The sequence below is a fragment of the Lathamus discolor genome, chromosome 8 (assembly GCF_037157495.1).
Source record: "Lathamus discolor isolate bLatDis1 chromosome 8, bLatDis1.hap1, whole genome shotgun sequence".
NCBI lineage: Eukaryota > Metazoa > Chordata > Aves > Psittaciformes > Psittacidae > Lathamus > Lathamus discolor.
Genome location: NC_088891.1, coordinates 4,336,645 through 4,353,818, shown reverse-complemented (window position 1 = coordinate 4,353,818; position 17,174 = coordinate 4,336,645). Strand labels below are relative to the sequence as shown.

General features: G+C 38.8%; 1 protein-coding gene across 3 annotated transcripts in view; it reads left to right on the top strand.

Annotated features, from left to right (window-relative positions):
* Window positions 1-16,368, top strand: part of LRRC28 (leucine rich repeat containing 28) — a 53,232-nt gene extending 36,864 nt beyond the window's left edge. For all 3 annotated transcript variants that reach the window (XM_065688372.1, XM_065688373.1, XM_065688375.1), the window contains 4 exons: window positions 2,251-2,353; window positions 6,093-6,268; window positions 8,862-9,021; window positions 11,752-16,368. In XM_065688372.1, the coding sequence (XP_065544444.1) occupies window positions 2,251-2,353; window positions 6,093-6,268; window positions 8,862-9,021; window positions 11,752-11,824 (512 nt within the window). In that variant the 3' untranslated portion in view covers window positions 11,825-16,368. The remainder of the gene's footprint in view (window positions 1-2,250; window positions 2,354-6,092; window positions 6,269-8,861; window positions 9,022-11,751) is intronic.
* The last annotated feature ends 806 nt before the right edge of the window (window positions 16,369-17,174 follow it).

Sequence of the window (17,174 nt, the reverse complement as noted above, 5' to 3'; positions counted from 1 at the left end):
ATTTGATGGTGTTACAGTGCTTTAGTATCACAATATTTTTATTCATTGTTAAGATAACAATGTTTTTGTTTCACCTAAAAATATCCCAGAACTTCACTAAACTATTTTAAGCCCTGCAATCCTGAGCCAAAATAAATCATCTTTTTGAGGTGGTAGCTCATACCGACGCACAGCAGCATCTCCCAGCAGTTCCTATCAGTCAGTGGAGATATTTGTAATTGCTTCTTGGGGTGGGACACTTGATGGATGCAGCAGATAGGTCTGTGAACTAGAATGTCTTTGGTACGGGGTCAGAGAAGCGTGTGATGGTTGAACATGTCACCTGATGTCCAGTGACTCAGTTGTTTGAACAACGCTCAGCTTAAGGTCCCTGAAGCTTCCACAGGCTGTTGCAGAGCCTATATTAAAAGAAAAAGAAAACCAAACCCCTCAGCTTTTCTAATGTTAACATTTTTATTTCAGAGAAGGAATCTGTTAATTTTCTTTTGGTATTCATCACTTGTTCTTTATATCCAAGATTTGATAATTGACACCCTCTGAAGCTTCTCCTCAGCTTGAGCTTTTAAGGTTTCTGGTGCTTACAGCTGCCATTCAAGTGGGTGACAGCTGAAGACACTCAGTATATTTTAAGATGACCAGAACTTTGGGGGGATCACTCAAAATATCATCTGCACTAAGCAGTGTCCAGAGCTCTTGTGTACAATAAAACTGTTCAATAATAAGGAAGGGACTCCATAACCTATTGTCATAGTAGGGAGCTCGTGATTCCAAATAGAATTTTTAAATAGATATATCATGGAAATTGTTTTAATTTTTTATTCTGTTCTTAGCCATGATTACAAAAGGGACAAAAGCTCTGCTGATTTCTCTGGTTATCTTTATGCCAACCAAGGTAACTGACATTTGATAAAGATGGGAAATCAGAATTAGTCAATGTTAGTATCATCTTGCAATGTGGCTGATTCAGCCAAATGCTTGTTTATCTTGCTTCATTTCTATATCACACTCATCAAAGTTTAAGTCGAAAGGCATACAGACTTCTTGATTATTTAATATCTTTGTAATGCAGCTGGTCTGGGTTGCAGCTATCCCCTCCCAGGCAGAAAGGCTTTCAGACATTGTTCCCTCTGCGTTGTGCTTTGTATTAAACGCACATGTCTTTTCCTAACCCAGGATCTCAAATGGCATAGGACCTACAGATGAAATGGGCTGCCCGGATGATCCTACATGTCAGCTTTCTTGCCAGCTCAAAACTCTTTTAGAATATTATTTTTAGTTCAGTTTGATTTGTCTTTTTCAATGTCTCACATTGGCATGCTTTTCTCTTGATAGCAGACAGTTTTACACTGATGAGATCTTCCTGATAAGCGAAAATCTTGCTTCCAAGAATTCTTCCTAGAAGTCTAAATTTTCCTTTTTAATTTCGCTCTATTTTCCCTCTTTGATTTTCTAAACCAAGTAAAATTATTCCAAGCCTATATGCTTCTATCAGGCAGTATGTTAATATATTTCTAGTCCATGAAAGTATTGCTTAAACATGCTGTACTTGCTTCTTTTGATTGCCAGCCATGAGTATTTTAACAGAAATAATGTAAGAAGCACTCCTTCAGGTGCATTGATTATTTAGTTGTAGATACAACTTTTGTTGTGTAATGGTCTGCCTTTGATGCTTGTATATTTTCCTGTGTTTTGTAATTTACCACATCACATAGACTTGTTTCTGAATGATTACTGGTTGTATTTGGTTATGGCTAATGTAATCAAACAAGTTTCTCTTCGAGAAAAGAAAGAATGGGACTGACCACATTCTTGTTTATGTCTTTACCACTTTACTAAAGATAGCGAAGTTGTGATTTCGGTGACATGGGGCCTGTTAATGAAAGCAGGTTTGACCTTATGAACTTGGAAGTATGCACTGTGGATTTGAAATCAATTGTCCCTTTGCTGCTTCAAACTGACTTCAGGGTTTGTCAGTGTTAAAATTCAATTATTTATAATGCGATTTTCAGAGCTACTGAAAAGGGGTTTGGTTTTGTTTTAGTAATTTCAAAGGCTTTTTTCTAAGCAGCTTTTCAGCTCATGCATAATAAAACCATTGGCTGAAACTTTACGACAGAGAAGTATTAATTTATATTTGCTTACATTGGGTCTGATCAGCTTATTTATAATTAAAGAGAATTGCTTTGCTTTTCTTGCTTTGTCACTATGTCATCCCTTCTCCCCCTGACTTTTCTTGTTTTCTAAACCCAGATTTAGGTCGTTCTCGGGAGCTGCAATATGTTTATGTGGATAACAACATTAATCTGAAAGGCCTCCCATCTTACCTGTATAATAAAGTCATTGGTTGCAGTGGGTAGGTATGAATTAATTCAGCTGTCTTGAATACCTGTTCCTTGTAAAATTTCTCATAATAATCTTCCTGTATGATACAACCGATTATTTTATATGTGTGTGTGATTGATTCAGGACTGGTGTTAATTTGAGGGGATTACTGCAGCTCCCAGTCCTGTTTGATTTTTGTAATAAATCCTCTATGCTAATTGCTGACTTTCAGTAGTTTAGTATTACGTTGTAACAGACAGTGCAGTTATTCTGAAGGAATTTGTAATAATAATGTAAGGCCTAAAGCTAAATCCTGGCCGCATTTAAAGGTTGGCCAAAAATGCAGGGTTCGCAGAATTTCCAGAACTAAAGAATGAACAAAGTATTTTTTAATGTGTTGCAGCAAATAAGAACTTTTTTAGGAGAGGTGGATTGACAGGTATATTTTTACATGTGGATTTTAAAAATATCTTAGGCTGTCTCATGTTTGTGGTTAGGATGTGAGGGAAAAGAAGTGGTCTGTCTAGGACACTAGCTGAATTCTTCCTGCACTGCACTAGCATAAATTAGGATCAGCACCACCAGTTTACTGGTGTAAAACTGATCAGAAGAGGATTTGTCCCCATTACCATCTAATTATAAATTTCTGGTGTGCTCACTCTCAGCAAATCTTGCATTAAATATAAATTCCATCTCTCCAGCCTGCACTCTACTGCAGTATGTGACATGCTGAGTCTTGGCATTTTAAGGTTTTTCTAATATTCCCTGTCAGCTGGTTGGGTGATATTTAAATACTTGCAGTTGGATTATAATTCTGCTGCACTGTCTGCAGCCTCGAGCTACCAATAATTCTGTTTTTCAGGAAAAATAATTCCTAGCCTCTGTTCTTGCAGAACTGATCATAAATCCTAGGACAGACAGTAAATTGACCCTGAAGGTAATAGAACTATGTAGATTGTGACCAACAACACTAGTGACAATGACAGTTGGACCAACAAGTTTGATCCAACTGTCCTGTGTATATCAGGTGATTGTAAATAAGAATGCCTTTGGTTTTTTTCATGTTTTAAGTCCTTATTTTATACTCAGGCAAAATAATTTTATCTTTGCACTGACCTTTTGTGAGGATATTACCAGTTCTTTTTCCTGTGATTATGTGTACAGTCCTGGTCAGACTATAGCTGCTAGTATCCCTGATGGAGACTATTTACATCTAGTATAGAAAAGACCAAGTTGGAAGTGTTACAATGAAACTAATTCTTCTAATGCTTCTGTGGAAGAAATAACATGATTTTTCCCCTTAATATTAAAGAATAAAAAACCAGTATTTGTGTCCCAACCAGATATTTGTTGTGAAACCATCCTAAAAAATCATAGATTATTTTTAAGGAAAATTTCCAGCACAGGAAGAGCGCTTACACATTATTAAGAAACCAAAGGTTTTATTTGATAATGTGCTGAGTGATGTTAAAATTATGTAATAATAGTCATGTGAGGAATTCCTGTGTTCTTTCCAAGAAAGCATTAGTAACCAACGTTTTCATGGGTCAAGAGAGAGTTGAAGACCCAGGCTTTCATGCTCCTTCTCGTCATCCACTGGAGAATCAAATCCGACATGCTGCTGCTGTTAGTAACATAAAGCTAGATTTCTGAAAATAGAATATAAAATTGCATTGTGCAAGTAATGAATCTCTGTCTGGGAATCCTGCAGTCAGACTGACTGAAAAAGTCTTTTATATAAGAGGTGATGATCTCAGCACTCAAAATAAATTTTGATCTTATTTGCTGCAGATTGGATTTCATAGTCTCCAGCTAAGGTATCTGTCAGTCTTGTTGGAGGCAGCCAATGGGTGGTCGCAGCCTTTTTATTTGCCCTCAGTTATTTATTCACCAAGCTGCTTCTGCAGCATCTTTTTTTCCCAGCTGCTTAGACCATCCTCTGTTCCACTTCTTAACCTCCATGGATTTTGTGTGGGGTTTTTCTTTGTATGCTTTATTTTTGCGCCAAGGATTACTCATGGGTTGCGATTCATTCCCTAATCCACCCCGACTTAAGGGTGTCTATCTCTGAGAGTACTCCTTTTGGTCTCTTTTGTTTAGGGTTTTTTTGCTCTCTTTATGACCCTTTACATAAAGCAGACCAAATAGCCCAGCTCTGAGCTACAGAAACTATAGTGGGTGTATGAGCGCATCTTCTAGCTAGGTTGATAAGGGGTTAATCAGCTTGAATATACATGATAGATTTATGTGTTGTGATAGCTAACTCATTGGTATGGATTCCTGGGGAATGGACCTTTGGAATACTGGACCTCTGAATTCCCAAATATATTTTAACCCCATCAATGGTTTGTGGGAAAACATTAAATATTTAACTAGAGACTTCCTGACTTGGTGCTTGATGCTGCTCTTTTTTGCTTGTTTCTCTGGGCTGTTTTTCCTTTACTCAGAAGAAATGAGATTCTTTGTTATGGAGGAAGTACTATGATATTTCTTTCACATCTGATAAGGTCGAGTGTAGTTACCTCAGTTTTAGGTCCAATATCTGGGAAGGCTGACAAATTTGTGTTTCTGTTCCATTTGTTAGGACTGGCCCTAACAAGTTGCTCTTGGCTTCAAATTTAAGTTGTCATAAACAATTCCGATTCCCCTGTTGACTTTCCCAACCTCTTAGTAGAATTTTCCTATGTGTGTCTCCTTGGCATGGTAGCTTGCAATAGGGATCATGTAAAGAGTTGTTATTTTTACTACAAGCTAAGTTTCTCTCCTTGGATCCAAAATAACCTTCTTTTTCCTGATATGATTTGGGAAGGACAAGGCTGTAAACTCCCTAGGGTATCTTCCCACTATAGCTTAGGCTGTTCTTTTACTTTTCTTTCACGCCCTGCACCCTCCAAAGGAACTCTGTGGATGGGGAAATGTATGCACTTAACTGATATTTTTTGGTGATTGTAATTTGCCTCATGTATTATAGTTGAGAAATCCATTACCATTCTCAACTGGTTGATCTAAGATACAGGAAACCAACTGTTAGGTATGAAACTGTTAAGTAAAATATTCAGTAATGGCCTTCAGAGACCAAAAGAGATGAGCATGTTGGCAAAATAAGGGACATGTAATGCGCATAGTTCACTTTCTTGGGGCTGTGTTCTCAGTTCTCTAGCTTTTGAATGTTGTTTGATAAGTAAAGGCCTCCCATGACTAGCACGTTATAAAAGCTGGGACTCTCTAGAATAGTTTGGGTTGAAAGGGGTCTTTAAAGGTCCAACCCCAACATGTATTGCACTGTGCAAGGAATCCTTGAAGGGGTCTGCACTGAAGAACAGTATCAGTGGAGACCTCCTAGCAGCCTTCCAGTATCTGAAGGGAGGCTATAGGGATACTGGGGATGGACTATTCATTAGGGACTGTAGTGACAGGACAAGGGGTAAGAAGTTAAAACTTAAACAGGGGAAGTTCAGATTGAATGTAAGGAAGAAGTTCTTTCCTATTAGGGTGGTGAGGCACTGGGTTGCCCAGGGAGGTTGTGAATGCTCCATCCCTGGTGGTGGTCAAGGCCAGGTTGGATGAAGCCTTGGGTGACACGGTTTAGTGGGAGTTGTCCCTGCCCATGGCAGAGGGGCTGGAACTAAATGATCTTAAGGTCCTTTCCAACCCTAACTGTTCTATGATTCCATGATCAGGTGCACTTTGGGTTGGTCATCTGGGTTTCCCCATAAAGTTACTTTTATCATTTTTTCTAACCACTTTCTAAATGTCTTGTGTCCTTCTAGTTGTGGTTCTCCAATTCAAGTTTCAGAGGTGAAACTGCTCTCTTTTTCATCAGGCCAGTTAACTGTGTTCCTGCCAGCAGAGGTGAAATCTATAGGGACAGAAACAGATCATGTGCTGCCTTTGCAAGAACTGGCCATGAGGACCCTCTATAACATCTACTACAGGTTTTTAAAAGGTATGAGATCTCTTCATTCTTCAGATTGCAGAAAGGGTGGAAGTGTGTTTCTGGCAGTGATAGGAACATTTCAAATAGCTCCTCAGAGACTTGAGCAAGGATGAATATTTTAAAAGATTTATTTAATCAAATTATGATTGAAATGCTATATTAGCACCAAAATGTCCAATGTCAAAAAAACAAAGATCCAGACTATTGCTAAGGTTTAGTGGTGCTTACAAATGGTTTCTTTATTGAGGACTGTACAAAGAAAGATGCTTTTTGCAGGAGGAATTCTTTAATGGAAATAAGAGATGAGAAATACAGTTCCTGAGGCAAGATTAGATGCATCAGCCAACAATGCAACTTCTTGCCAGGCAGCACACTCCTAAACTGGCAGAGTTGTTATACATAAGGCAGAAGAAATGCTAGCAGCCCTTGGCCATTTCAGTACATACAGCGTGACAGCTGAGCTGTTTTAGTTCTGCCCCAGTTCAGGCTCTTTGCTGTGAAGTGGCCTTTGGCTTATCTGGTTGTGCATCAAGCAATCACATGAGTTAGCAGTATCTGATGATAACCTGCAGATTCACATTTTGATGTATTTAGATATATTGTGACCCCTCCCTATTTGCAACATCTTGGGAATTTGTCAGCTTCAGAGGTGAAAGGAGAAAGCAGAAGGGTAGAGAGTTACAGTGGAAAGATTAGAGAGTTTATGATAAGGGGTCACTTGTCCCATGGCCACTGGAGTAAATCATAACTGCCAAACTACTGCTTTGCCAGGAGAAGTGCATAAGGAGTTCTGCAGCAAAAATGATGTAGGAAAGAAGCCTCATGTTGAGGGATGGGATAACCCCACAAGCCTGTGTTTATAGGAAGCTGTACTGCTTTATGGAGAATGTATTTGTTGACATTAAGAACACTACCTGACCAGTTTGCAGTTGTCTATTTTGGATATTTCTGTATCTAGCTGGGAGAGGAGAGGTTTGGGAGGTTTTCAGCTGTTTAGGATCAGGATATCAGCTGCACCAAAATTATAGTAATGAGTGCTGTTTCATTCTGATTTGCAAAATTCCAGTCTTTGAAAAGGAGTTTGAGAACATCAGCTACAAGATCTTTTAAATCATCAGTTACTGCTTTTCTCACCCAGTTGTGTCTTGCACAGTAGGTCCTAGAATATGACTCTGTGAAAGTGGTTCCTGAAGACGCTGGTGAAGTTTGGTTTGAGAATAGCAAGATAGCATTGCAAAATCCATTTAAGAAATGGTTTGTAGATGGTTTGCACAAGGCTTTAGGGATTATATCTAGTTGCAGCCAAGGTGCAGAACCTGAAAAAGATGCTGAAATTGTGTTTAACTATCTTGCCTACTTCTAGTTTGTAGTCTTTTAGTATGTTTATATATACATATACACACATATGTATCTTATTCTAAATTACCTTATTAAAGACTATGTGCATTACCAGTGATGACACCCAATTTCGGTGGGGCAAGAGTAATGCATAGTCCAGAGAGGTATAAGATAAGGGTGTGTTGGGGAAGCAGGTGGCACATGATGAAAGCAGCAGATTTTATCTATCTCTGCCTAAATTTGCAGTTTCAAGGGTGCTGTTAAATGCTTGGTGGCTGCCAGGTAAGTATGACAGCAGTGACTGGACTGCTTTGCCTCGGTCTTTGCCTGACTGCAGAATGTGACCTTTTCTTTCTGATGGAAATGTACTATTCGTCATGCTTGTCATCTCAACCAAGGCTCTTGTGGTACATTGTGTATGGAGTTAAACCTTGCAGTGTTTGAAAGCTGAAACTAGTGTGATATCACAAAAATGATTTATCAGGTACTGCATCTTGCCTTGATTACTCAGCACCTGAACTCATTCACCTGCCTTGGCTGTCTCAGTTTCTAGATGGAGATTAGCATATTGGGTTTAATTTATAAAACACTATGTGGCTTGGGCCAGGCCTGAGAAAATAATTGCTTTTTCCCCTGAAGTGACCTTGGAGTCCCTTTTGGTGAAAAGGATGGCATCTTGTGAACAGTGGGGGCATACTTAAGAGATGATGACTGTATTGATCTTTTTAGAGTGGCCTCCCTGGTTGGACCTGTGAGAATTATGCTGGGCTGGATTGTATTTCAAGTCATTCTAAATATTTCAGGTCTCTTTTTGCATATGGGGGAGTTCGGGATTTTTAGTGAGCTCAGATATTGTCCTGGATTGGTTGCTGAAATACTTTAGTAAAATAGTATTGATATCCTTTTCAGAATCCTTGTATTAATTACTAAACACTTCTCTAAATGATCTTTGTGTCTAAAAATGCTTTATGATTTATTACTGGGGTTTATTATTTGCTCTAGCTATAATATTTTCAACATTTAATCTTATGCCCACATATGCTAAACATACACAATTAACTTTAACTTCTTGAACTTAAACATTGAAAGCACCATGTGTTTCACTCTAATTGTGGTAATTTGTGTTACCTTGCTTTCTTTTGACAAAGCCTTAAGTATGTGAGACATCTGATTTCCTGAATTGTTCGTGGATCATGCTTGTTGTGTTTGACTTTATCATGCAATTGTTTTGTTACAAGCCTTTTTTGTCTCTTTTCCTCTTTAGATTTGAACTTTCTGACTCCTATCTCGCTACCTAAAAGCCTCCTGGAATTGCTGCACTGTCCCTTGGGACACTGCCACCGCTGCAGCCAGCCTATGTTTACCATTGTCTACCCAAAGCTCTTTCCCTTGAGGGAAACTCCAATGGCAGGATTGCATCAAGGGTAATTATACAGGAAATTACACTGGGGTTTCATTTAGGAAGAAGAGCACCTTAAGGAACAAAGCATGTTCTTAAGGATTTCTTCTTTTTAACTTAGCAGCATTTCAGATCTAAAGCCCCTGTCCAATGGCTGTAAAAGTTGTCAAATCTTTTATTTACAAGCCAGCCAGAATATTGTTGTTGGACTTTTTAACGAGGGCTGCCACATGTGCCTGTTTCAGACTGCTGTAAGCTAGTGAAGGGTTTTGGTATGATGGGATTGACTTGCTTGTGGTAGTGCAGTACATACATGGCACTTGTGTACCCTGGGAAGGAGACACTACTGAACACCAGTACTTCCCCTGATGGTCTCAGCCGTGACTTCAGAAGAATGTTACCACTGAATAAAAGTGCTGCAGGATTAAAGATGGAAAATAGCTTGAAAGGCAGAGCTAAATTAAAATGTTATGCTGTAAAATACTCTTGTTTTTCTTTCCACAGTAATTGAGATACACTGGGGAAGCATTCTGCATTGTAAAATACAGTTAGTAGCAATACATCTTTTTAAGTATATTTCAGTTTTTGTGGTTGTAGCAGTTCTGAATGTGTGTGCAGGCTTCATAAGTCAAGTAGACAAGCCTACACAGGCTTCTTGAGCTGCTGGACATTGCAGTCATAGACGGGGCTCAAATCAGGGATACAGTTCAGGAAATTTTGCCCTCATGTAGAGAAAGATCTAATACAGTTGTAAGGTGAGCACTGATGATAAAGGTTTTCTTAAAGTCACTTGGGGTTAAAAGAGCAAATGTGATATTCTTTTTAGAGAATTCAAGTCAAGCCATTAGTTCCAAAGCATCTGCCATAAAAGTCAGGAGCAGTAAAGAAAGGTGCTTTAAAAAGGAATTACTTGGTATATGTAATGCACAAGAATGCCACTTAGTTCTTATCCTGTTGAAATCAATTGACTTGATAGCTGTCGTCCATAAAAACAAGAAACTGCTTTTCAGTACGAAGATCTTTAAGAAGAAAGACTAATTGGTGATTCAGGTTGATGGTACCTGTTTTACACAGCTGTATCACAGGTTATTTTGCTGTGAGTTTGTGGTATAAGAGGTATCTGATTTGTAAATAGTTCAACTTCATGAAATGAAAACAACTTAGGTATGGACAGCAGCCACAAGGCTGCTTAAATACTAATTTGGAAAAGTCATCTTTCTCAGATCTAATTGTTGAGATTGCACACTTCAGCTTGCCGTTCTGTCACACTTCAGTCATACGTTGAAACTCAATGGATTTCATGTTGAGTAAAATAAACTGCTTCTACATTACAGTCTTAATATTCAGAGTAGCATAAGATGCTACAATCATTATATGAAGAATTCCTTTTGAGCACTGAACAGTATAATTTTCTAAGGAAGTGATTGACAACTATTTGCTGGTCACTAAAACCTTATATTATCTGAAATAATCCAACAAGAGGAGAGTTTGGACTAGAGAACTACTTTCTAATTAACTGCTGAGCATTGTTCATTGTAGAATTTACCATTCCAAGATGACAGACTATCAGTAGACACCTTTAAGAATTGTTGAAGTTAGGACTCACAAAAACATACCTTAGGGCTGTGTTGGAAGAACATTTTATTAACATTCTGAAATATATTAATTGAAAATACGTATTTCTGCATGGTTTTAGCCGCTTTAAAAAATGGGTTATCATTCCTTCCCTTAGACAGGAACGTACTTTGTTCTGCAAAATGCCTTAACAAATACAGTCTTAAGTAGCTGACATTTGATGCAAATCCACAGAAAATGAGATCTAAACAGAGTAGCCTGTTCCCTTATCTCTGTAGCTCGTGCACTTGACACAGTAAGATTATGTGGAATTGTAGAGGTGTGATAGCTGGTTTAGAAAGACATGAAGGACTGTTTCTGTTCTAAAGAGCTTACAGTGACCATGAAAACACACAGGGTAGGGATCCTGAATGTTTGAACAGCACTGATTAGCACATGCCACGTCCATGCCAGTAACTTCTGTCTGGATTTCCATATCCCATTCTATATCCTCTTACAGGAAAGGATAGTTAAGTGTTGAACTGGATTTATGTATCTGAAAAAGCACAGATGACAAGAGCACTGGGTAAAGTGTGATTTCTGGGTTAGTGAAAAACAGATCTTAACATTTTTAAAGCCGGTATCTAGGTCCCTGCCAGGATGGGGGCAGGAGGAGGGTCACAGTGAGGGTAGGATCTGGCTTTCATGTTGCCACCCCTGCTGTAGTACTGGCACAGTGTGACAGCTCTGCCTGTCAGTTGTCCTTTCTGTAAATGTGGGCCCAGTTCGTTCGCTTGGCTGAACCAAAGGAGGACACTGGACTTCAGTTGTTTCATGCCTACAAGCAGTAATTTAAGAAACACGAGCAAACTGCAGCAAAGAATGACCCAGCTATTTCCCTTTTAGCTGTTAAACTTACTGGCTATAGCACTCAGCCACACCCTCCACAGAAAGAAAAACCACATGCTGCTGCTTAAAACTGAATACATTAGAAACCAGGGAGGTTTTTGAGAACCCCTGCAGTGCTTCCCTGCTTTTGTATCAGGCACTCGTAGAGCAAATGAACCGTCTTTTTCTGAAGTGTCGAGATCAGCTAATCCTGTATTTTACAAACCAGCATATTGTCTGCTGTGGAATGGGGCCAGGAGCTTTAATCTTTACTGACAACTGTTCTCCCCCCTTCTCTTTTTTTTTTCCCTAGGAGGACAACTGTTAGTTTTGTGGCATACTGCTGCTCCACCCAGTGTCTGCAGACTTTTGACCTACTGAGTTGATAAACATTTAAAACTACTCAGGAGTGCTGCCAGTTTAAAGCTGCATTAAACATCGTATCCCATTGGTACTGGAATACTGTGTGCGTGTGCCAAAGCAGCAGAAGTGCCCTGCTGGGAACACAAAGAGGCACTTACATCCTGCCCTATCAAATTTGGAAGAACTGCAGCAACTTTTCGGAAGTGTAAATACCAGCCTTTGGAAAGCATTAACTTCTCTCTCCTCCAGGACAACATACACAGCAAATAAATTGACAAGCTCTGACTTCAGGATTTCCAGTATTTTTCAGATGCAGCTGTCTTCAGGGTGACCCCTTGCATCATTTGAGGCATTTTCATTCCTCTAACAAGGGGCAAAAAAACAGGTCCAGTTATGACAAACAAGTTCTCACTCTCCCCCATCCTCATCACCCCTACAGGTGGTTTCAGGTGTATGGATCTAAGCCTGTAGAAGCCTTTGATGAAGCCCAGCAGCTTTCCCATTGAATTTAGCTTTCTTTTTTCCCTCTGATCTTAATATTCTCCCCAGCAGAGTTATCACAGTTGTATACCCAGTCTTTGACAATTATTTGTGGTATTTAAATCCACATATTAAAAGCAGATCTTTTTGTTAACATTAGAAGCCAAACTGATTTACTTGGAGTAACTAAGGTATATCTGGAGACTAAGGATCCTGTTTCAGTAAGGAAGGCTGGTACTGATGCCTACACCAAGTGGTCTTGCTCCAGCATGTTTGAGGGTGTGTTTTCTTTGTTTTCATGGCTTGAGTTTTTTATTTTAATAAATGCTTCCCCTTTTGCTTCTTTGGAAGAAGATGACTTTAGCAGTTTCCCTTGGATAAAACACCTAGGACTATGATAGTTAATGTTTATCTCTATTTATTATACTTTTACAGCTGTAGACTGTAGCTCTGCAAAGAGTTGGTCTTCATCTTTTTCTAGATTCAACATTTGGCTGATTTATGGAAGAGTGTCAGTGGAGTGTGTGCCTTGGAGAAGGCTGGAAATCTGGCGGGGTACGTGTATCTCCATGTGTAGGTATATATGCATACAGAGATAGCTTCACAAAAGGGCTCTAACTTTGTTTTCATGTATTAAAAGCAGATTTAGTGCAAATTTACACACTCGTGCTTGTGGGCATCCTTTTTTGTTAGATCTTGTTCATTTTAAATAAAGGACAAAGGATGGAAAACAGGGCCCAAATGCCTGCATGACTTAAAAGTTTAATTTTACACTGAAACAGTTCATACAAAATTAGTCCCTCTTGACTTGTTTTGAAATATATAATTTTTTTAATATGTGTTCTTTTTATTTACTTTCTATTTCTTAGGTATAAACTACTTGTTGATTTAACACAGTGTGCAGTAGGTAGTTGCAAGCTGAAATAGATATGAATGAAACTGTTATGAAAATGGCAAGATAAAGAGACTTATTTGGTAGTATATTAGCATATGTTGTGGTGAGGTGTGCATACTTTGAAGGGAGGAGGCATTAAAATGTTTTCCTTTTGCCAAAGAAGCATTTGTTCCCTCTGCAGGCTTCCTGGCATCTCTTCAATAAATAGAGTATCTTAAGAGCTTAAAAAGAGTACCAAAAAGGCAGTTTTGAGGGTGGAATTTTTAGGTTGTGCATGTTAGTTGTAAAAGCTCTGCTGGTTTTATTGGGTTGGTTTTAGAGAGTTGAATTAGCGTTAAGAAATGTAGAACTTAATCCTTCAGGAACGCAAGTATCATCTACTGTTTAAGAATTGTGAAACTTTCTAAAATAAATCCCATTTATTAAATCTGCTTTGCAGTAGGGGAAAGAGCCATGGCCAAGCAGACTTTGTACTATTGGATTTCTGACTCTGTCATTTCACTAATTTGTTTCAGTGTTGGTATCCCCAACAGCCCTTCCCACCCCACGGCCTTTACTGCTGAAGCAGCAAAATGAATCTTCAGCTTTTTGTCTTTGCTTTCAGTACTACCCAGCCAAGATGTAAATGGCCCATGTACCATTATACCCATATCAGAAATGTGTAAGTGTAGGATTGAATCCATGTTTTTAAATGGATGACAAGAGAACTATGGTAATGATAAAAATACTTATATTTTGATACCATACTCCAATCAGGAATCTTCAGTATTTTTGCCATGGCTCCCTCTGTCCTTGAAGGACATAGAATCATAGAATAGTTAGGGTTGGAAAGGACCTCAAGATCATCTAGTTCCAACCCCCCTGCCACGGACAGGGACACCTCTCACTAAACCATCCAACACAAGGCTTCATCCAACCTGGCCTTGAGCACCGCCAGGGATGGAGCACTCACAACCTCCCTGGGCAACCGATTCCAGACATGCTTTATTGGAAGTTGATTTGTCCTCTTCTTGTGGTGACTGAGAGGCTTTAAAGTACAGTTTAGTTCTGAATTCAATCTGTAAGTATTATTTTGGAGTTAAATCTTTTGATCACCCAAAAGGCACTGGATTTTTTTTATTAGCATTCAGATAGTAAGAGTGGAGCTTGATCATTATTATTTATTCTTAATTTTCTTTCTTCTTCCCATAATCTAATTATTTTTGAGTTCCGTTTGTTATCGTCTGCAAGTGGAATTCAGAAGAAAATTGGTCTGTTCTATAAGCAGGATGAATCCTAACACTTTAATAGATGATATTTCAGGACTAGAATGTCCAATGAATAAATGACTTAAACACACAATTGAAGCCGAAATGTCATACCCTATTTTTATAAAACAAGGAAGAGGAAAGCCAATGTATAGACTGGAAATGCAGCTTAAATTCACGTTTCTCTGACGGTTTTTTTTTTTTATACAAACAGGGTTTGTATTCATCTGTATCTTTGGGTGATGCTGTTCTAGATTAATATAACTCCATTCTCACTTGTCCAAATTCTTCTAAAGTTGTTCTGCTGCAAGAGTATTTCGTAACCAGCTAAGATGGGAGCCAGCTCTGCAAGCTGCAGAGGGGAGAGGGAGCTTCTTGCTGCTTGAACTGTGCATCACTTGTTTTTCAATACAAGGCGTCACAATTCTTGGACTTCACTTTAATTCATTTATTTCTAGGTAGTTTTTTATTACTTGCTCTTGTTTGTGAGATCACATTGAGCTAAGTTTTTCCTTGTACTGCAAAAATACCTGGTTTCAGCAGTTGAAAAAAATGACCTTTTCTACAGAGTTGTTTTTTTTTTTTTTTTTTTGTCATAAAAGCAGATCTTAACTCTTTGCTCAGTGTGGAAGCAGGAGAAGTTTCTGGGTTTTTTTCCTAGGTGTTAGAAAGGTGCAGGAATAGAAATGAGAGAAAATGAGTCTTTAACCCATTGACAACTGCTGTGAAGTTTTTCTGGTTAACTCCTAATGTGATTAGGGAGCACAGCCATCATTTTTGTGCTGTTGTGATAACAGGCACTATATTAATAAAATTGGGACCCTATTGCTTATGAGGATAACTTTTTGTTCTGCCGCAAAGGAAGCAGAGGAATCTTTGCCGTTGTTTAAAAGTACTACTTGAGTGGTTTTACTGTGGACACTGTTAGATTTGGAGCACTGTGCTTGGGAATCTTCCTGTTACTCTCCTGGAGAATCAGAAATCTGAATGTCCTTTCCTGTGCGAAGAACAAGGTCTAATATCAAGAAGTCTGTATTTTTCTGTTTTGGTCTGATGCTTCTCTTGGGCTTTCACTGAAATTCACTACAAACCTATTTACTTCGTTGCGGTGAGGTTAAGATCTTACACTGAGCAGAGCAGAGCTGATTACTGCCAAGTTGGCTTCAATTCTTATATATCGAATTCTGCTGAATCCCTTTTTCTGGCACAAAGGGAGGATGAGACTGTTCTAACACCCGTGTGGTAACAGCGTGTCAGGTTTTACTGACATTACAGCCAGGCTGAAGACTGGAGAGTGACAAACCTTTCACTAGAGAGGATGACTTTCTTTTGAAGGCCGCTGTGGCCGCATCGGAGTACCCCTGATAACAGAAGGACTTTTGCCTTGACGTCAGTGGAGGATGGATCAAGTTTTAATTGATAAGAGAGAAGAATGTTTTACCATCTTTGTATTTCTTGCAAAAACTGGGAAAATAACACTGAGGTCCATGCCTGCTGCTAGGCAGCCTCTCTATCTGCAGCTGAACTCACATGGGTCCAAGACATAACTATCTTACCTCCCTCTTAATGCAACTCATGGTGTCGCAAAATGTTATAGGTAACTTGTGATGGAAGAGGCTGAGTAAATTGAATCCAGAGTTTTTATTACTTTTTGTATTACAGACCTATTTTGTAAGAGACCAAAGGTCTGGTGGAAAGAAATGGCAAGGTTCATGTGAAGTCTTCATTGCTTTTGCTTTTACGTGCCCTTCTTCGGATTAAAACTTGAATTTGGATTGCAGCTGAGTTTGTTCTATGTCTGTTGAAAGCCTATGTGTATTGCTTTTTTGCTCTGTATTAACCAAATGTCACTTAGTGTGAAGGTGAGCTTGCTAGATGTTTTATTTAAAGTTAGTGGTGCAATTTATTGTATGTGCTTGTTAATAAACTATATTTTTGGATAGAATTACGGTCCATTACAGTGAACTAAATTCTTGCTCCTGGGGCTATGTTAGGATGTAATTTACATTTCAGATCATTTGCATAGTAATTAGCTAATAAGTCTCTTGTCCCAAGGCTGAAGAAGTGGGGTGAGGACACTTCTTAAAACCCTACCAAGGCCAAAAAAACACTTCAATTCACTTAATGCATTTGTCTTGGATAATGTAGTTCACCAGATCTTGCATAATAGGAACAAAACCCATATGGAAACATTACTTCAGACCCTTCTATGGATTGATCAAAAGAAAAATAACTGAGTAGGGCTGTATGAAGTGCCACCCTGATAGTCCATGTGGCTGTGGTTCGTGTATAATTTACTAAGCAGCATTCAGCAGCTTTTCTTCCCCCTCATCTAACAAATATCATAGGAACAAGGTTGCCAAAAATAAGTAGAAATTAAGCATCTGTTTTTCCAGTTACTTCACTCCTTTCTCTGCAGCATTTTGCTTCAGTTAAAGCTGCTATTCTGTATCTGTTCTGATGAGTTCTTGCAGTTGGATGCTGTCTGTATTATTGTACGTGTACCATACCCATTCTTAAATGAGATGTAGGTTGGTCAAGGTGACTCTGAACATCAGTTATAATTGATGGCTCGAAGGGTTCTGATACCACTCAGACTTCCTTGCTGCTGTTTGCTAGGAAGTTTACCATGCTTTGTCTTGTTAAGTATTTTACAAATGACAATATAAGTTTTCCTACCCATGCAATGTAGGTAACCTCTGTTTGAGAGGCAGCAGGAGGAGGATACAAGTCCCTTAGTAAGTGAGATGG